Source organism: Populus alba, chromosome 1 (genome assembly GCF_005239225.2).
Source record: "Populus alba chromosome 1, ASM523922v2, whole genome shotgun sequence".
Lineage (NCBI taxonomy): Eukaryota > Viridiplantae > Streptophyta > Magnoliopsida > Malpighiales > Salicaceae > Populus > Populus alba.
Window position 1 is genome coordinate 10,055,277 of NC_133284.1, and position 21,268 is coordinate 10,076,544.

At 35.9% G+C, this 21,268-nt stretch overlaps 4 protein-coding genes across 4 annotated transcripts; 3 read left to right on the plus strand and 1 right to left on the minus strand.

Annotated features, from left to right (window-relative positions):
• Nucleotides 1-837: 837 nt before the first annotated feature.
• LOC118033854 (uncharacterized) lies at nt 838-3,916 on the minus strand. The gene is made up of 8 exons (XM_035038983.2): nt 3,757-3,916; nt 3,449-3,646; nt 3,004-3,056; nt 2,410-2,464; nt 2,238-2,312; nt 2,010-2,127; nt 1,308-1,354; nt 838-1,196 (listed from the first exon to the last, which is right to left on the minus strand). The coding sequence occupies exons 1-8, from the start codon at nt 3,838-3,840 to the stop codon at nt 1,086-1,088; spliced, it is 741 nt and encodes a 246-aa protein (XP_034894874.1). The 5' UTR covers nt 3,841-3,916; the 3' UTR covers nt 838-1,085.
• Nucleotides 3,917-8,065: 4,149 nt separating this feature from the next.
• On the plus strand, nt 8,066-12,092 carry LOC118033816 (lysophospholipid acyltransferase 1). The gene is made up of 8 exons (XM_035038934.2): nt 8,066-8,795; nt 9,530-9,585; nt 9,687-9,907; nt 10,117-10,525; nt 10,726-10,811; nt 11,350-11,413; nt 11,542-11,660; nt 11,747-12,092. The coding sequence occupies exons 1-8, from the start codon at nt 8,494-8,496 to the stop codon at nt 11,885-11,887; spliced, it is 1,398 nt and encodes a 465-aa protein (XP_034894825.1). The 5' UTR covers nt 8,066-8,493; the 3' UTR covers nt 11,888-12,092.
• Nucleotides 12,093-12,675: 583 nt separating this feature from the next.
• LOC118033815 (elongation factor Tu, chloroplastic) lies at nt 12,676-14,477 on the plus strand. The gene has a single exon (XM_035038933.2). It carries the CDS (start codon nt 12,787-12,789, stop codon nt 14,236-14,238), a length of 1,452 nt encoding a protein of 483 aa, XP_034894824.1. The 5' UTR covers nt 12,676-12,786; the 3' UTR covers nt 14,239-14,477.
• Nucleotides 14,478-18,557: 4,080 nt separating this feature from the next.
• Nucleotides 18,558-20,746, plus strand: LOC118033813 (BAG family molecular chaperone regulator 2). Its single transcript, XM_035038932.2, has 4 exons — nt 18,558-19,368; nt 19,479-19,735; nt 19,835-19,981; nt 20,069-20,746. The coding sequence occupies exons 1-4, from the start codon at nt 19,119-19,121 to the stop codon at nt 20,489-20,491; spliced, it is 1,077 nt and encodes a 358-aa protein (XP_034894823.1). The 5' UTR covers nt 18,558-19,118; the 3' UTR covers nt 20,492-20,746.
• Nucleotides 20,747-21,268: the final 522 nt, after the last annotated feature.

Here is a 21,268-nt window from a genome sequence, read left to right on the forward strand (position 1 = left end):
CAAACTTGAAATATGAACATTCATCAAAAACAATAAATAATCATGGATTATGAAAAATTAATATTTTAGCTTCCAAGTCCTAATAAATAGGTGTCAGTGAAAAATTATATGAAATTTCTTGAGTTCTTTTCCTTTTTTGTTGTTGGTTTTCCTTGTTCTTCTACTCTTTTCTTTTTATTATAAAAGATTAGATCTTATTTGAGAATAAATTTAAACAAGATGGTAATGTTAAAATCCTATTAGGCTCATTGAAGAAAATCATTTTTCACCAATAAAGAGTAAAAGTTTTTTAAAAATTTTATTAAGCTTCATCAACAACAAATATTTCAGCTTAATCAAATTCTAAGAGCTCCAATAAATTAATGCTTTACATGCTTCTATTTTAGGTATCATTTAAATATATGCTTTAGCTTGCATTCTAGGAATTAATTTCAATATTTTATGTATAACTTAACATTTGTTTCATATAAATCTTATGTTATGATTGCAAAAATGAATTTATAATTTTACATATAATGTTCGAAAATCTACTTTCTTGTGACAATCTGGACAACAAGTGCATCGTGACCACACTTTTTAATTACGACTGCAAAAGTTTTGGTTTCGACTAGCACGAGAATATGATCAGCAACATTTTACATGTTCTCAGGAAGAATAATAAATCAAGTATCAGGGAGAAAAATGGTGTCGGCCTGGAGTAATTGGTAAGGATGGTACAACACTGATATGGGCTCCATTATTTCATTGCATTTTTCGTAGTTAATTTAGAGATGGGCTCCATCACAGGCCTTAGAGAACCGAAGCGTGAAGCATATTTTTCTTCGTAGTTTTTCCATGTAATAGAACTGTTGGATTATGATTAAATAAATTCAACCATATCCAAAGCTTGAAGACTAATAGAAATCATAATTTCAAAAATATGGCTTCTCTAATTTGGTCCAGAAAGGGCACAACACTACCAGAGTACATACAAACCATTAAACTTGCCCACCAAACCAGAACACCATAGGCATGTCTTCACATGCTAGCAGAAAATTGAGGAGAACGATATACATTTCTTTAGCAACCAAAAAACTCGCAGATCATCAGCTCTGTTGCTCGCTATTGGCTGATCTTCGGTATGGCATGTATCTGTGATCCTTTGCGGCATTCTTTTTCCTCCTTTTCTCAATGAAGGATTCGAGCTTGCCAGATGCCTAGTCATGTTATAAGATTCATTAGTCAGCAAAACCATGTAACAGATGAAATGAGTTGTCATATCTTATAGTTTCACATCACATAGCATTTTGCTCATCCAAAAAAGGTACCTTGAGTTTGTTGTATTTTTCAGTAAGCCTCTGTTTTCGTATTTCCGCTGCAAAAAACACAAGTTAGTATTCATGTAGACTGCTTGAGTGCTGGTTGATTCATTTATCCAAGCACCATGAGAAATAATAAAAATTAACATACAAAATAAAAGACCATTAACAAATGGATAAGACAACTGAACTGTCCACCACACATGCAAATTGGTACCTATATCAAGAATTACAGATTCTGATAATAATTAGTTTTTGCCCCACATAGTATCAGATCAAACACAGATCCAATACTCTCAACACCTTGTATGCTTTCACTATTTCTCATAGGATCCACCACTAAAACAAACTAATACTATCGGTCGTAAATGTCCCATGCATTCTGGTTCAGCATTCTAAAGAACAGTTTTGTTTCGCAAAGCATTCCCAAACACGTTTTACTTCTCAATGAATAGTTAAAGTATATTCAAATGCCAGTCTAAAGACATAAATTAGGAATAACCAATTTAATTATATTCAAATGCCAGTCTAAAGACATAAATTAGGAATAACCAATTTAACTACTGTCTCAGGCTATAACCAGTGCTTAAGGATCGATTCCTTCTTATTGACAAATAGTACACCTGAGAGCGGAAGATTAAAATGTTCAAGCAAAAAAAGAGGATATTATCAATAATGATGCAACAGAGAGTGAGAGATAGGTGGAGATACATTTTTTAAGATAAAAGGGCCGTTTCCCTTGCTTCGCAGCTTCTCTCTCTTTCTTCTTGTGCTCAGTCAGTATAGCTGCATCAGTCTGCTTTGTTGACTCAAACTTCGTCTGCTTCTCCTATTAATTTTATGAGACGATGAAAAAGACAGACCAGATAAACAAATCAATTGATCAGACAAATGGCCAGATTTAGAGTAAAAGTTTCATCCAACAAGGCATGTACTTACAATCCAAGATATATGCTCCTTCAATTGATCAATGACTTTCGGATCATTGGATTTCTTCAGTTGCTTCTTGAGTTCCTTCATATCCAAAAAGTCACTTTTAGGGGAAGTAATTTAAGATTTAGGTACAAAAAGTTAGAAAAACAATTGTCATTGATGAATTCACAGAAATTACCTCTTTCTCAGCAGGAAGATTATTCTTAAACAGAAAGTCGTATCTTTTTCTAAACCTGCTAAAATTCCACTGCTATTAATTACACAACCATGATGGAGAAAGAGAGTTATTCACTGTTATTCATCAAATTTATCCACAAGTAAAAGATTTGCATCCAAAGTATGGGTTAAGCAATAATATTCAACTGTGGGCTTTTATAAACAACACCATTTAATACGACAATATGCAAAAACAAGAGCATGGCCTTGTTTAAAGAGTTCTATAAAATAGCAGACTGAGAGCACTAATGATGGACAGATCAGAATTTTGGACTCCAAAGGGATATGGCCTCGTTTAAAAATGTTGAATGAAATACTAGAGTGGGGACACCACAGAGAAATAGATTAGTATCTTGGACAACTATCCACCCATTCTGATCAATATTATCTGTCCACACAACATGGGGAACAAAGGACTAGTAAAGAAAAGGTTCCATACAGACTAGATTCAATACGTTTGCACAAGGTAGCCTCGAAGCCATAACAGGAACACCATACCATAAAACAAGCACTCGGCAGATTTACTGAAAAATAAATAAAGGCAACTGAGACATACCCCTCAACATCAAGATTGCCACACAAAGACTCAAAGCGGGGATCGCGTACTACCTGTAAACAGAAATACCAAATTGAAAGCATTAAAACTCCACATCATATGGCTAAACAAGAATGATGAGACTGCTTGGAAAATAGCGATATCCATGCACATTATATTTTGCCAACAGCGCAGAGCACCTGGAAGAAGCTTTGCGGCCAGTCACATCAAGTTTGCTGAAAATCGCAGGCTTTATGCAAGAAGTCATTTTGTTAAAGTAGGGATAACGTTCAGGTAGAATGATTTCGTGACTTATTTTTTTTTGTAAACAGGCTTGAAGTAGCCTTGCTTCCACAGTTTACGTAGTATATGGGTACACAATTGGAGGTGCTGTTTCTAAGGGCCTGATCATAGTGCTTTGCAAGACACTGTAATAATGAATTGAAAACGAAAATATAAAGCATACCTTTTTAGGAGCTTGGACAACCTCTCGAAAACGACTCACCGGCTTCTTGCAGCTCACCTCTGTCGGCCTATTCTTGTTAGCTCTGCCACCCTTCTTCTCCTGGTCAGGCTTTTTAAAAACTGTAAGAGACCCATTAGACTTCGCTTTTTGAAGATCCTCAAAAGTAACTTCTGCCAGCTCTCTCTCTATTTCACTCTCCTACTCCAATAAAAAAGGAAACACAACATGTAAAAAACTGATTTGATAAAAGAAGAAGAAGAAGAAACAGAACGATTAAGAGGTTTCTTCAGTTTGTAATGAACACTCACATCTTCCTCTGAAGAAGACAATTCTTCACTTTCTACATCATGCGTTTTGCTTGACATGCCAAAGTCATTACTGGGCTTCTTCATTTTGATCTTGGAAGCTAAGAAGAAAGGATGGTCGTTCTGCCTGTAAGAGAAATAAATAAATTATTTAACTGCCCAAACCCTAGGATGGGAACCACGTTACATAGTAAGCAGACGACATGCTGCTTATTTTACAGAGACATCATGCTATGACCAGAGACGACGTGTGGCACGTCCAACATATATGGACCAAGCCTAAGGACACAAATGAACACAGGCCCTATCCAATACCTTTGGGCTGGACCCGAATCGCTCCTTCAGCAGCGTTTTTCGGGCGGAAAATTGTAAAAGATAGAAATAATTTTTTTTTTATGGAACGATCCTCCTCAATCATAAACTTTTTTTTTATAGTTTCATATTTTACTCCTATCATATGAATTTCCCAACTTCTATAATTTTTAAAAACTTTCATTTTTTTCTCTTTATTAAAGAATTAATAAAAAAATTTCTTTTTTATTTGTAATTATTTCCTTTCAAATGCCCGTAATTGCTTAGTATCCAGGAAAAAAAAAAAAAAAAACCTTAAAAAAAAATTCAAAACGTTATTTACATTTGAGGGTATCCTTGGAACCTTTTGAACACTAGAAGGGTGACATTAAAATTTCATAAAGTATAGGTGGAGGAGTTTAGGGGCTACTTTTTTTTTTTTAGTTTAACGTGGGTGTCCGGGCTAGCTTGCGCACACCTCGACTAATCACACGGGCCCTGAGGTTAACGACCACGTAAGCCTACAGTGACCATTATATGAGCAACTCCAGGACTCAAATCTAAGATTACAGAGGAAGCAAACCTTCATTTTAGGGCTACTTTGTTTGAAGGCATTAGGGATCTCCATAATGATAATGATTAGGCATGGTAGATTACGACCAAATAAAAGAACAAGTTACAATTTTTAACTAGGTATCAGCTCAACGTGCACGGGTGGCACAATGGGGTAAGAAGGCACGTCACCTTTTGTCCTTGTATTCTTGAATGTCGGAATTCTACCTTGGCTTACGCTGTTATAGTTCATGGAGAGGCCATGTTCTTAATGATTATCGCTATCCTTACTGTGCCACCAAACATAACAATGGTTGATGTTGCCCTGCACATTTCGACCTTGCTTCCAAGATTACCAGATTTAGACTCCGAACATATTCTAATAAGACAGTGAAATGGGATACATTGATACCTCTTGATCAGTTCTTTCTGTCGACTTGCTCAGATCTTCTACTAAAAAAACCACGGTTGGAGACCATTAACAATTCTTAGACTTTTTGTTTTTAGTGTAGCTTCTCACCTTGAAGCCTTGCTGTAGATATACCTAGACGCTGTGCCATCATTTGAAAAAAAGAGAGGGGAAATACATGCCTCAGGCCTTTTGTTTTTCACCTAGACTCAGATATTTTTATCAACGATAATAATATTATGTTGGCCTATCAGTTGTATGCCCGTTTGGTGGTTCAACCTGTTTTTTGAAAAAATTAAATTTTTTTTTGTTAAAATAGAGTGCGGTTTGTATTTTTTAAATCGTTTTGATGTGCTGATATCAAAAATAATTTTTAAAAAATAAAAAAAATATTATTGATATGCTTTTCGGCACGAAAAGTTATTTAAAAAACAACTGCTACTACACTTTCAAACACCCGTGTTTAAACCAACAATGAAATTACCGATGGACATGAAATCATTGGCGTGACACTAGTTGACGAAAAGGTTTTTTCAATAAATCTGTGAATGATATTCCTATTGATAGAAACACAACTTCAAAAACCGCAGAATATATGTCGGTGTAATTCAATTTTCTGATTGTGTTTGAACTTAAAAAAAAAAATGAAAAATTTGTTAACATTATATAGTTTATTGTTTTAAAAAATAAAAATTTCTTTCGAAATAACTTATTTTCTAAAATATTTTTGACATAGTAAATATTTTTTTTTGCATCTTAATGATCTCTACGCAACATTACTGGACTAAAGAGCCCTCCGTAGTATGTACTCCAATTTCCATAGTGTTTATTTAGGATATCACTTGCTAATTCATGATGGATGAAGGCCGAGCCACTTACAGGTATTTGTTTATTGTAAAGAAGGGACATGCGTGTGTGTAATTATTAAAAAATAAAAAATAAATTAAATAAATTCCATTATAAACTTACTCCCAAAACAGTATTTACTATAATAATTTTTTCTATTTTTTTAATTTTAATTTTATCATTTAAAATTAAATTTATTAAAATTAAATTTATTAAAAATTAAACTTAATAAATTTTCTTAATTTATTTGTTACGAGGTTATACCAATCTCTTATACGTTGATGCTTAATATTTATATAAACAAATATCATCTTGAATATTTATTTTAAATCAAATTATATTTTTATTAATTGTAGAAGTTATATTTTGATCTATCAAGTCAATTAAGTTATATCAAATCAATTTTCACATGATTTAAATTTTGTTTTACTAGAAAAAATATTAATAATACCTAGATATTTTTTATATTAAAAAAATGATCTCACAATGTAACAAAAGTCAATATGATATAGTTATTTTCTAATCTCCAATTAGGTTTAAGAGAATTTACTCAATGATGGGAAAATTTATTAGTGGCACCATACTTAAATCTTATTTTAGACGTTAGTGTCCATCTTATCACTTAATGGACACATCATTATGGACAAACACAAATTCATTTATACACTTTATTATGTAAAATAAAAATATCAAACATCTATATGAACTAAACTAAAAATCAGACACTCAATTATAATATTCATACAAGTTAATTTAGATACTCAAAATTGCGTTATCCTGGGGGGGGAGCAAAAAAAATGCATTTTAACAACATTATGTGATAATTTATTATTTTAAATTAATTTTATTTTTTTAATAAATCAAGTTATATATGAGTTTGGATGTGAGGATATATCTGTTTGTTTTCTAAGATAATAACCTAAAACACAAGGACAAATTGAGAGTGATTGGATTTATAGAGACATGTTAAATACTATATCTAAGTTATAATTAAGGACATATTAAACTAATTTCCGTATTCTTGTATTTAAATTAATCTACATTTGAGATTTGCTTCCTTTACTTTTTCTAAATCACAAAACACATCAACTTTATATGATTTTGCCGGTTCAAATCATTCAATTAAGTTGGTGAATGGTTAAAACAAATCTATCAATTTCTATTGTATTAAATAATTTTTTTATTAATCAAATTAAGAGATAAGACCAAAATGAATAGCAAAGTTGTAGAAATTGGGAAATTCTTGATATTTTCTTACTAGCATGCCTTCCAAGCATTGATGCCGTCACACATAAAACAAGTGCAGAGAAGTTGAGAAGTCTTGAGTTGGCGTTTTTCATAGGTTAAGTATTGTTGAAAACATATGAGATTAGAAGCGAAGTTTGAAGAAAATAAATAATAAAATGAAAATAAAGGCAAAAACCAGTTAATGCAAGGGATTTAATGGAATAAATTATAGATGATAGATCAATCAGTCAACTTTTAAATTTAGTATTTAATGATTATAAGTTTGAGTTTTTTTTTAGGATTATTCATTCGAAAATTATATAGTTAATTTTAGAATTTGTGAGATTAATTAAGATATATATAAGTTGATTTAAATATTTATATTTATTAAAAAAAATAAAATATATTTAAAAAGCAGTGATGGTTATATTTGTTAGGTTGGCATGGCATGATGTAAGTGGTGGTCATGTTGAATTTCTATTTTTTTTTTAAAGCAAGACGACAACCTAAAACTCTCAGCAATAGTTCATAAGAGGCCATATAAGATAAATGGTATGTTTAGGAAAGTAAAGGATACATGCAAATGAAAACAATTAATTCAACTGACGTTTTGTTTTATATATTTTTATTTATTCTATATTAGAGGTTAAATATGCTCGCTATTTACATATAATTTAATTTTAAATTAGTGCTAAATAAAAAATAAAAGATATATACTCAAATAAAAATATTTTTTTAAATGATTGGCTAGAATTGTTTTTGAATTAGCAATGTCAACTAAATTATATCAAGCTAATTTATATATAATTTAATTTTAAATTGACATTAAATAAAAAGTTGTGCCGGGAGTTTTAAAATTAAGCTATTGACCGAGGTTTAATAATAATGATAATATTTTTCTGTTATGTTTAAGATTTTTATATATATATATATATATATATATATAACACGCAACACAATGCGTACATATTTGCGCGGAGAAGGAGAAACAGCAATCCAGTCCAAAATCCAAATGAACAGCTACTCTTTTATTCGATTGTTTTTGAAGACACCGTAGAGATCCTTGAATAACAATTAATGTTGTATTGTCGATGATTCCAAGGTAACAAAAGCCGATGTCAACTCAACAGGCACAGCCAATAAAAATATCTCGGGTCTGTTGCCTTCTGCCATCAAAATCACCACCCTTATCGCTTGATTATAGTGTACCGTCGCCCTCTTTTTATTTATTTCGACCTCAAATTAGAAAGAAAAAGGTACCGACCCTACACCTCACAGCATTGCAAAGAACCACTGACAAAAATTTCCCACTTTTTAAGTTCTAGGAAATCTGAAAATCGACTGTACAGGCAAATACAAAATCTCAGACCCTCCCGAGTCAATCTAAATCAAAACATTCGACTGCCAAAACCACCATGGCTTTGGAGATGGAATCCATGGCCTCGGCAATCGGGGTCTCGGTCCCAGTGTTAAGGTTCCTCCTATGCTTTGTGGCGACGATTCCAGTGAGTTTCACCCACCGATTCGTACAGAGTCCATTTGGCAAGCACTTGTACGCTGCCCTTTCAGGGGCTTTCCTCTCGTATTTGTCTTTTGGGTTCTCTTCAAATCTTCTCTTTTTGGTGCCTATGCTGCTGGGCTACCTTTCAATGGTCCTGTTTCGGCCGTACTGTGGATTCCTTACGTTTTTATTGGGATTCGGCTATTTAATTGGCTGGTATGTTTTTTTAACTTGATTTATTTTTGAGATCGAAAGCTCATTTTTTTATGAACTAATTGTTTCTTTATTAATTGGAGCTGAGTTATAGGATTTTTAATTGATTGAATTGTTAATTGTTGTGCTGTGATGATTTGCTGCTTGATTAAATGAATTTGACGTGTTAATTATTTTCATTTTTCTTTAAGTTTTAATCTTTGGTTTCTGTTACAAATTAATGCATTAATTGCAGGCTGAATGTAACACAAGAGAAAACATTTGAATTTGGAAATTACTTTGTTTGTGAGGGTAAATGATAGCATTGCTGTTAATTGGATGCAAATATCTGGTTTGAAATGATGAAAAGCTCAAACGCTGCACGTTTTGTTTTACCTTGTTTATGCTGGTGGAAGTAGGAGCTGTCGAGTGTTGTTTATTTAGTAATTAATTTTTAGAAAAGAAGGGTTTCAATGTACAAGTAGAGATTCGCATCTACTTTTTGCTAGAAAAAAAGTTTTATCGTGAAAATGCCGAGTTTGATCTTCAGTGTGCACCTGTTTGCTGTGTATGTGGAATATGGTATTGCCTTATGAATTTCAAGTGACCATGTTTGTTTCATTTTTGTTATTTGATGTTCTTTTGAATACGTTTCTGAAGTATATTCATGTTAATCAAATGGGACTAAAGATTTTTTTTTTGGAAAAGTATATACCCTTTTTATTTCTGAATTCTTGATTATTGGTGTCCATGTGTAGCCATGTGTATTACATGAGCGGGGATGCATGGAAGGAAGGAGGCATCGATGCCACTGGTAAGCATGATTTCAGATTTTACAATGAAGATAATGAGAATTGGTATGCTCTGTGAGAACTATTTACTGCTGTGTGATGGATCATTTTCTTCTATTATTAGGGGCTTTAATGGTGTTAACACTGAAAGTCATATCATGTGCCATGAGTTACAATGATGGGTTATTAAAAGAGGAAGAATTGCGAGAGGCTCAGAAGAAAAACCGCTTGATTGAGCTGCCTTCTTTTATTGAGTATGTTGGTTTCTGCCTCTGCTGTGGTAGCCACTTTGCAGGTCCAGTTTTTGAAATGAAGGATTATCTTGAGTGGACTGAAAGGAAAGGGGTAGGTATACCGTGTTTATCTCGTGCTTGTACATGCTTTGTCTTGATGGAGGCAGTCTGGTATTGCAAAATAGAATGGAAAATTGAACAGATCTATTAATTTTTTTTCAACTTTTGGAACAGAGGCTTAGTTTTAGTTAGTCAAATTGAGTTGATGCCTTGTCTAGCTGGGAATATTTGTTTCTTAGTTTTTTTAATCTATCTTTGCAGATTTGGGCCCCTACTGAGAAAGGACCCGCACCATCTCCTTTTGGGGCAACAATTCAAGCTCTTCTCCAAGCTACTGTTTGCATGGCCTTGTATCTGTACCTGATACCCCATTTTAACATATCTGGGCTCAATGGTCCCGCATACCAAGAATGGGGCTTCTGGAAACGTTTGAGTTACCAGTATATGTCAGGATTCACAGCACGTTGGAAATATTATTTCATCTGGTCGATTTCAGAGGCAGCTGTTATTATCTCTGGCCTGGGTTTCAGTGGTTGGACAGACACTTCTCCATCAAAGCCAAAATGGGATCGTGCAAAAAATGTGGACGTACTAGGTGTTGAGTTTGCTAAGAGTTCAGTTCAGCTGCCGCTTGTATGGAACATACAAGTCAGCACTTGGCTTCGTCATTGTGAGTTAATCAGCTTCTCTAAATCTCAGCTTTTCTTTCCAGTCCTCGCTGAATTTTATTAGTTGTATATGCATCTTAGTTGGTATTATTCTTAGCACCTCTAGATGAAAAGTGATGGTTATATTAATGTCCTATGAACATATGGGAATATGAGACACAATCTGTTGTGCTAACTTCATGTGCTATTTGTGCTGTTGTAGATGTTTATGATAGACTTGTTCAGAAGGGGAAGAAACCTGGTTTCTTTCAGTTGCTAGCCACGCAGACTACTAGTGCCGTTTGGCATGTGAGTATAACATGCAACCATCTTTCCTATCTGTGTGGGTGGTCAGGAAACTTATTTTTAAATTATGTATTTGTCCCCCATGTAGCTTTCGTGTACAGCACTGCTGCTATACACTGTTGTTGCTAATCGAAAAGATAAGTAAAGCACCTGTAAATAAATTTTTTGAAGAGAGCAAAGGATTGTGCCATTCTTTTGTATTACCAGCCTAATCTTTTCATACTATTCCATATTCAATTTCGCAAGTCATTGCAAATTGAAAAGAACAGTAAAGACCCCAAAGGTAAATTTTACAAGAGCAAAGGAGTCTGCCATAGCTTTTGTTTAGCAACATGATCATTCACATGGATTCCATATTTCAATATCTCAGATCTTTGACTGTTTTCCTGCACTCATTATCTGTGGAATTTTCCTAGCATTTTGCATCTCTTTAGAAATACCAATGACTTTGTATGTTTATTTTAATCTTCATGAAGTCTTCTTGTATAATATTATTAATTGATTTTAACTTTTTCCTGCCTTCTCTCTGTACAAATTACAGGGATTATATCCTGGGTACATAATATTCTTTGTCCAGTCAGCATTGATGATTGCCGGTTCAAGGGGTATGACACGGAAGTTTTTTTCTTTTCTTTTCTTGTGTGTGGCTATTTTCTTTGTAGATAGTTAAAAATATAGAAATAAATAAATAAATTGGAAGAAATTGCTGACCCTTCTCCCCCATACCGAGCAGTCCTATACAGATGGCAACAAGCTATACCTTCAAATATGAATGTGGTCAAGAATTTGCTTGTGTTCATAAGCTTTGCCTACACCGTTCTGGTTCTAAACTATTCCGCTGTTGGTTTCATGGTTAGCTCCTCTTATTGGAAAAAATCATTTTAGAAGCTGAAACTGATATTTCTTGAGCCTAATGTTTCTCTCCTCGTATGGCACAGGTATTAACCTTGCAAGAAACACTTGCTTTATATGGTAGTGTATATTACATTGGAACCATTGCGCCCATAGTATTGATTCTCCTTGGCAACATGATTAAACCAGCAAAGCCTTCCAGATCTAAAGCCCGGAAGGAACAGTGAGGTGTAGCATTTTCTTATTTGATGTTTCTCTTTGGAGTTCTTGCAATGAGAGTGGCAGATAACCGGTGGTTTCCTTAATTGTTGCCCAATATTTGTAAATTTCTTTTGATCTTTGACATTGTTGCTCTGTCTAAATTTTAATTTCAACATAAGCTCTGTGCATTGCATATTTCAAATCGACAAGCCCCTTTGGGTTTACTGCAGTCATGTTGGGGCTTGATATAAATTTTCGGTGATATGGGAAGGAAAATAGGAAAAGAAGAGTTTGCATGCCTTGGGGGGGAGTTTTCAGCACCCGTTTTTCAACAAAAGGCCGTTCAAAACAATTTTGGCTGGAAAATGATGGGCACGAGTGGTGACATAATAAAATAATATATTTTTTTATTTTTTAAAATTTATTTTTAATAATTAATGATTATGGGCCTCAAACTCCTACAATAGCACAAGAACATCATGCCCCTTTTAATCTCTCCAGTCTCCACTCGAGACACAAACACAACACCCTGAGCTAGTAGTATCGAATGTGTTCATGCCGCAAAGTGTGAACTTACTTCAAAATTTATTTCCTTAATTAGAAGTCACTGTCCGTTCATCCAGTTAGCCTCAGTCGTGCCTAAATCTTAACTGGGAGCAAGCAGTGTCCTTCCTACTATCTTAAAATTCTTAGAAACCTTCTCTCTTAACCACGTGTTACAATTTGAGCGGTCGTTTCATGAACTCCCCATGCTACCCTAGGGACAACTTGCCTACAGTCTGAGAAGCAGCAGTGGATAAAACTCTCAATAACAGCCCTTCTTTTGTTACCCAAAAAGAGATAACAAAACACATCCTCTCGTATCCTCTCCCAATCAAGAAAACTCCCCCCTATCCCTCCGCCACTCTCTCATCCGCCACTCATAATGGCTGTTTCCGCCTCAGCAACCACTTTCACCTCCACAAACCTCATCTACCCCCACCACACAACCACCACATCCTCTACCTCCTCCCCTACTTTCTCCCTCAAACCCACCTCCAAACTCCCCTCAAAATCCATCCTTTCCTCTTCTTTCCTCTCCCCCTTCACTCCCACTTCCCCAAACTCCCCCTTCACCACCACCCGCCACCGCACCTTCACTGTCCGTGCCGCTAGAGGGAAGTTCGAAAGAAAGAAACCCCATGTCAACATAGGCACCATAGGCCATGTAGACCACGGCAAAACAACTCTCACTGCTGCTCTAACCATGGCTCTAGCCTCTATGGGTGGCAGTGCACCCAAAAAATACGATGAAATCGATGCTGCACCAGAAGAACGCGCTAGAGGAATCACAATTAACACTGCTACAGTTGAATATGAGACAGAATCTCGCCATTATGCTCATGTTGATTGCCCTGGTCATGCCGATTATGTTAAGAACATGATTACTGGTGCTGCTCAAATGGATGGAGCTATTTTGGTTGTGTCTGGCGCCGATGGTCCAATGCCACAAACAAAAGAACATATCTTGTTGGCAAAACAAGTTGGGGTTCCAAACATGGTTGTGTTTTTTAATAAACAAGATCAAGTTGATGATGAGGAGCTGTTGCAATTGGTAGAGTTGGAGGTAAGAGAATTGTTGTCTAGTTATGAGTTTCCTGGTGATGATATTCCAATTATCTCTGGTTCTGCTTTGTTAGCTTTAGAGGCTTTGATGGAAAATCCTGCTATTAAGAGAGGAGAGAATCAATGGGTTGATAAAATTTACGAACTTATGGATAACGTTGATAATTATATACCAATTCCACAAAGGCAAACTGATTTGCCATTTTTACTTGCTGTGGAGGATGTTTTTTCTATTACCGGTCGTGGGACAGTAGCTACTGGGAGGGTTGAGAGAGGTGCTATCAAAACTGGGGATACCGTAGATATTGTGGGGTTAAGGGAGACTAGGAATACAACAGTTACTGGAGTGGAAATGTTTCAAAAGATATTGGATGAAGCAATGGCAGGTGATAATGTTGGGTTGTTGTTGAGAGGTGTTCAAAAGGCTGATATTCAGAGAGGGATGGTTTTATCGAAGCCAGGGACAATTACTCCACATACTAAATTTGAGGCGATTGTGTATGTTTTGAAGAAGGAAGAAGGTGGCAGGCATTCTCCCTTCTTTGCTGGGTATAGGCCTCAATTTTATATGAGGACCACTGATGTTACAGGGAGGGTGGCTACGATTATGAATGATAAGGATGAGGAGTCAAAGATGGTTATGCCTGGGGATCGTGTGAAGATGATAGTGGAACTTATTATGCCCGTGGCTTGTGAGCAAGGCATGAGGTTTGCTATCAGAGAAGGAGGGAAGACTGTTGGAGCTGGTGTTATTCAGGCCATTATTGAGTAGGTAACACACCAGAGGAAATATGCTTTATTGGTACTTTTTGGATGGATGGCGGTGTCAAACTTCATACCCTCAGCCTTGTGCAATTAGTTTTTCTCCATTTTAGCAAAACTTTCGAATCCCATGCCATATATTTTGCAGTTTTGTTCTTTTGCACTTTGCCTTAATGGTTAGTTTAGTTGGATATCATTCTTGTGAAAATTCAATGTGATAACGTAATCCTTTCTTGCTTTGGCTTCTAACTTCGTGGTTTCTACAAATTTGGATTGCATGAGTTGGAATGAGATGCTAAGGTAGCTGATGTCATCCTCCCGTTATTTTTAGGTTTTTTTTTTAAAAAAAAAAATTAAACTCTCTGTTAATGGTGCTGTTTCATTTGCTTGGTTCAATTAGTGTGGTGGTTTGGTGCATATTGTTTTTTTGTTCTCAAGCTTTATTGACATCATAATTGTGAATGTCATTGTTGATTAGACTTATATTACCTTGATGCGCTTCTACTCAGTCTTTAATCTGATAGTGTGATGGATTGGGGAACCATATCAACTTGCTACTATTTTTTCATAGTGAATACATTTGTTCAATGTGCTGCACTTGCCTTTTTGATTCAGCTTGTCCACTGTCATTATAATAAAGGTACTTGTGAGATGAAAATATCTCTTCAGAGTATAGTTTTGACTGAAATGGTCCATAACAAGATTGGTTTTGTACTTGAGAAAATAGGTTCTCTAGATTGGGTATTTTTTCTTTTACCGAGGGAGTGTAAAGTTTTTACTTGTAGTTTGTTTGGGAGGACGAAAGACAATATGAAGACAAAAATTTGGGGCATTCATATCATGTTTTTGCAATGCCACGATTAACTCCCAAGTTAGTTTACATAGCAAGCAGCTAGCTTTTCTAGAGATTGGACATATGTTTTCGCACTAGTGTATCCACAGATTGTGGAGGAGCTCTAGGCTCTTGGTATTGAAGTGTGGTTCCCTAGTTTCCAATGAATCCTTCTTGTCAGACGGGACCTTCATATCTTTAAACAAGCCTGTTTATGCTGGCTATACTCCACCAATTTCATGTAGAGTTGTCTCCCTCACCCTCTCCTTTATCTCCTAATATATATAAACCCAAATCTTCTGTTTCCCAAGGCCTGAACTCCAGACCACCCATTTTGTGGAAGTGTGACTCAAACATTAATCTAAAGGATTTCTCTTGTGGTCTTGCCTGATTGCTTATTTTCATTTTAATTTTTTTTTGCAGTCTTTTCTCCCATTCGTTCTTCACAATGAGGGGAAAGTGAGCTTCATTACATTTTGTTGTTCTGTCCTAGAGAAAAATCAATTTTTAGATTACAAAACACTTCCTGTTCACATGTTTTTATGGCCATTGACCAGTCGGTTTGTAAGTATAAGTCGGCATGTATTGTCTATTAAGTTTTCTGCAGCAAATAGAGTGACAAATTTAATGTCAAAGTAGTGTTAAGTTTTCTGCAGTAAATAGAGTGACAAATTTAGTGTCAAGGTAGTGTGTTATTGTTTTTGCGCATAAGAGAGGTGAGTGGGGCAGTACTAGTAGCTTGTATGTGCCCAATTGTCACTTTTTTGAATTCTTAGTATCACATGATGCAGAAGTTGCAAGCTTCTTAATAGACTGGATCCCTCCGCCTGTTTTAGTGTCATTATGGTGTGGGGATTGGATGTATAAATGGAAGGTTCATATTTGCAATTTACAGAGACCTGTCTTCCATCTCTTACAGCTATCTTGTTTGAAAGACTTTTGGTTGGCAGATGCTATGATGCCTCCCTTCCCCTATTTTATTTGAAGCAGATTGTTGATCTTGTCAACAAGGTGGTGTAACATTTGGAAGTAGCAAGCATTTATTTACTGTTTTGTTCTCTATAATTGTCTTCTGTATCTAATTTCGCATTCTCTCCTCCACCCTGTTATAGAAATGCTAGTCCAGTTGTTTTCCTGGTGAATCTTGTTCTTTCACTTGCAACAACAGAACTGACTGAACAGATCTATGATCCTAGAGAGGACGGATCCTGTTGTAGACAGTAGTGGTATTACTGACTACTGTCATCGATTTGTTGAGTGCCTGTAGCATTGTTAAAATGCTTTATTTCCTTTTCCACTTTTATTTCTCTGCTGAGCTATTAGGTGCCTCATCATCTTGAATTCTAGGTCTGTTTTCCAGTTATCAGTCATCTCAGTAGCTGTGTAGATTGTTCTGGAAATGGTTTCCAGTTTCCGGCAGTAATGTACAGGACAGCCTGCTTCGGAAAATGGTTACCGAGGGTCCAAGGGTTATATATAAAGGGAGCTATTTATTAGCAGGAATTTGCTCTTAGATCTTAGCAGGGCCATCTATTGTGGGCTAATCTCTATAGTTTCGATTATAAAGGGTTTGATTGATCTCTAGGCTCTCCTTTACTTGTCCAAATAAGTAATATACTTGAGATTTTGTTTTCTGCAAGAGAATGGCTAGTTCAAGCTGGACATGCATATCAAAGCTTTTAAGGATATTTCCTCTTTCCTTGTTGGGTTACGATAAAATAAGTAGAAGAAAATTGCTATTAAAAGTTCTCACCAAAGAATAAAATTACAAAATTTGAGCACCTCATTCTTCTGCTGCTGTTTTGAACGATATTAATGATGACAACAACGTTCCTCTAACCCAACAACTAAGCGAACATACAGACAGGTGCCAACTGGCTACAGATGTGTGTTTGTGTGTGTGTTCAGACTTTGCCTTGCCTGTTTCTCCCTCCTTGATTATTGGCTTCCAGTTCGTAGAAAACGACCGCCTCTTAATTTGGTTTTCCTTTTCCTTCTTTATTTCCTTTTCCTTTGTATAAAACTTTGGATAAATGGTGACCAAAATCCCTGCATTAGTGGTCATAGTCACAAAACAAGCTAATAATCTCACAGCAATTAGTTTCTAAATAAAATTTGAGAATTAAATAGATCCTTGTGCCAATCCATCCACTTCTTAACTGATAATACAATCACAATACTAGCACATGTTTATTCACTCAAATTGAACGTAAATCTAGTTTTTCTTAATTAATAGAAGGAAATTGGACAGGTTTTATCCTAAAACTCACTAATCATTACGATAAAAATAAAAAGAGATTTCCTCTGCTTCCCTGCATTTCGCTAATAAAATGTGGCTTTGCTAGGTAAGCAGGCGTGGCAACTTTTCAAGTGGTGGAGAGAAACCGTGGGTCAGCATCCTGAGGCATAAATACTCGAGGGTCTCGTACCTGTTCCAAAGATCAGCTCCCTACACTAATGCCTCAAATATGAGGGAATGCTATATTTAAAGCCTTCATTCACCTACGTGATGGCTTCTCGTACAAGGTTGGAAATGGGGAGTTTTCCTTTTGGCTTGATAAGTGGCTGGATGTGGGTTCGGTTGGTTCACGGGTTGATGTTGTTCACATCAGTGACTCCGAGTTGAAAGTACAAGACTCGTGGCAAAATAGCTACCGGAGCTTTATAAACCTGATGACAATGCTTCCAGAATGTGTCAAATACCTTTCTACGCTATAAACGTCACATTTCTAACACTCCCATCCGTGGCTGCTGCAACCAGGAGGAGGAAAGTGTTTTGCATTGCCTGCGGGATTGTCACCTTGCTAGAATCATACGGACAAATATGGGACTAGTAAATGCTCATGGGTTTTGGAACATAAATGTTGTGGAATGGTTTAGATAGATGGTTTCTTCTAATGATTCGTTCCTTTTTCTTTTTCTTCTGATGTTGTGGAATGCTTTAGATAGATGTTTCCAAGGCGTAGAAACATCATTGCTTATTATGGGGAGAATTATGTAGGTGATAATTGGCTCACGAGGCAAATTCATCTTTTTAAGAAGGATCTTTGTGCAATGCTTGGGTCAAGCAAGCTGTCAAACTTAGAAAAGAGCTCACTATATATCTCATGGTGCAGGCTTGATGTGTGATTCGTGAAATTGGATGTTGATGGCAGTTCGCAAGGTAACCCGGGGAAGATTGGTTTTGGAGACCATTACGGATAATGAAGGGAAGTGGCCTGTGAGTTTTTCGGGCTTTGGAGGAATTGACATTAACCTGCTTCCAGAGCTTCTGGCTATTAAACACGGGTTAGTTCTAGCTTGGAACCAAGGCTATAGGAAGATCATCTGCAATTTAGACTCCATAAATGTCTTGAGACTAATTCATGATGGAAATTTGTATATAAAAAAATCCACCTCTAGAATTAAGTGTTCTTTTTGTAGTTTTGATGGGCACTAAATATCATAGAGGAGATTAATTTTTGTTTCTTTTGTTTTCACCGTACCATAAAAAAAGAGGTTAAATGTCGTAAACAACCACAAATGCCAAAGTTTCCGTTTCCATTCCCATATCGTCTTTCTTCATTACAAAAAAAATAGTTTCCAAAACTAAGAACATCCTTCTGTTCGTTCTTATATATATGGATAGATTCTTCTGCTCACTCATATCTTTCGCTGGCCGTTCGTTTCCTTTCCTTTCCTTTTTTCCATTTCCATTTCCTTTTTTCCTTTCTTATCTCTCCTCCTTGCTTTCTTCAGCAAAGATATCACATCTCTCTCTCGCAAGTATTTCTTCATTGGCGATTTCTCATTATATAAAAGTTTATTTTGTTTTTGGTCATTGTTTTCATAATCACTCATTGTCTTCTTATAGAAACCAGTTTTCTTTCATGCAAAATACCTTTGTCTTGTAATTTATAGCTTATTGAGCCCAAATATTACACACCATGTTATTTGAACTCAGTAGTTGTCAAACTGGGTTTCTTTGAAACCACTTCTTATGATCAATGAAGAGAACTTTCCTACAGATCTAAGGTAAGGTTCTTTCTTTCTTCTCCTCAAGGCAAGATCAGGAATATATGCAGATGGAGCCAATGAAGTCAAAGATTAGAGGGATGTTTACTCTGGGGAATAAGGAGGACTCTTTTGTTGGCAGAGGCAATATGAATATTGTTGACGAATGGGAAATTAGGCCAGGAGGAATGTTAGTTCAAAAGAGAACTACTGCTGATTCCAATCACAATTCTGTTCCTGTTTCCACTATTAAAGTTAGAGTCAAATATGGTTCTTCGTGTCATGAGATTAGTATCAGTTCACAAGCAAGCTTTGGTAATTTGATAATTCTTAATTAAACCTCCATGTCTTTATTTAATTGATGATGCTTTGACTTCAAATTCTTTGAATGATGGAGATTAAGGGAGTTGGTTTTTGGGCTGCAGGGGAACTGAAGAAAATGCTAGCACAACACACAGGAGTGCACCATGAGGATCAAAAGCTGATATACAAGAAGAAGGAGAGAAACTCCAAGGCGTATTTAGATACTGCAGGAGTCAAAGATGGATCCAAAATTGTGTTAACTGAGGACATTACCAGCCGCCAAAGGCGGTGTCTTGAGATGCTTAAAACTGCTAAAATAAAAAAGGGTTCAAAGTCATTGCAACAGATCACCGTGGATGTTGACCGACTTGGCGAAAAGGCAAGTAAATTTTACCTGAAAACATACATGGTTGCCTCTGGCAGAAATCAGATTTAAGTTTCTGATAAGATCAAAATTGTTTTTATTGCGATTTGGTAGGTGACATCCTTGGAAACAACAGCCTCTAAAGGAGGAAAAATTGCAGAGAAAGATGTGGATGAATTTACTGCGATGTTGATGGAAAAATTAGTAGCATTGGATGGAATTTTTGTTGAGGGAGACTTGAAGTTGCAGAAGAGAATGCAGGTATTATGCAACTTCTAATTGGTCAACTAGCATACTTTTCACTTCCAGTAATGTTCAAGTTTTTGCCTTCCTTTGTCTTTCTTGAAGGAAAGGAGAGTTCAACAGTACATTGAAACTCTTGACAAGCTGAAGTTAAACTATTCTACTGCTGATAGCAATGGAGGAATAATCCCATTGCAGCAACAAGATAATTCAATGGGTAAAATGCCAACACCAAAGCAAAGGCCAATTCAAAGCGAAGGACGCAAAATCCCATTGCAGCCACAAGATAATTCAATAGGCACAACGCCAATAGCAATGCAAAAGCAGTCGATTCAGAGAAATGGAGGCAAAATCCCATTACAGAAACATGAAAATTCAACTGGGAAAATGCCAATACCAAGGCAGAAAGAGTCAGTTCAATCCAAGCAGCAGAATGCTACAATGCAAATGCCAACACAGCAGCAGCGACCAATATTGAGGCATTCTGAATCTTTTGTGGTGACAACATCATGGGAAACTTTTGATTAAGCCGCGGAGCTAATGTTTCTGCGAGTTCTAAGCGAATTGGGAACAGTAAAAAGAAAAAAACGGTTAGCGATGCGTGGGTCTCCATTCTTAGGTGTTGTCAGTCTCTCTGGTTCCTTCACTCATTCTTGCTGTTTTAGGTTTATGATCTGTTTTTTTTTTTAAAAAAAAAAATAAACTAAATTGGCTCTTTGCAAATTGTATATAACATATAGCAGAATATGGTGCATAGCAAAGGAAGGATTGTTTTTTATGCACTGCAACATGTTACAAGAGTAGTTAGAAATTGGGGCAAGTAGAATTATATTTTCATGTATTTGTTGCAGAAACTGGTTGCTGTTGACTCCATAGCCTATACTCGTTGGTAATTAACAGAGAAATAAATAATCCTTGTGTCTTGGGACCATTGCCCCAATCAATCCCGCTTTATCAAGTCATTTATTGCCTCTAGCATCTTATAAATATACGGTACTGGTCGGTGGAGAAGTAGATTATTTCCGATTTGGATCGTAAAATTCCTTGTTTCTACATGCGGGGGGGGGGGGGGGTACATGCCGGGGGGGGGGGGGGGGGCTAGGGGGATAATCTTTTTGTAATAACAAGGTTAAACTAATCATTCCAAAATGATAGAAAGGTAGACTTGACTTCGGAATGCAGGATATACACTAGAGTATTGGAAGCAGGTAGAGTGGTTTAATCACTTGGAAGCCAACATGTTCAACTGTTTGGTTAATATAAAATTTTAATAACCCAGATTAAGTTACTCCTGAAAAAATCTCC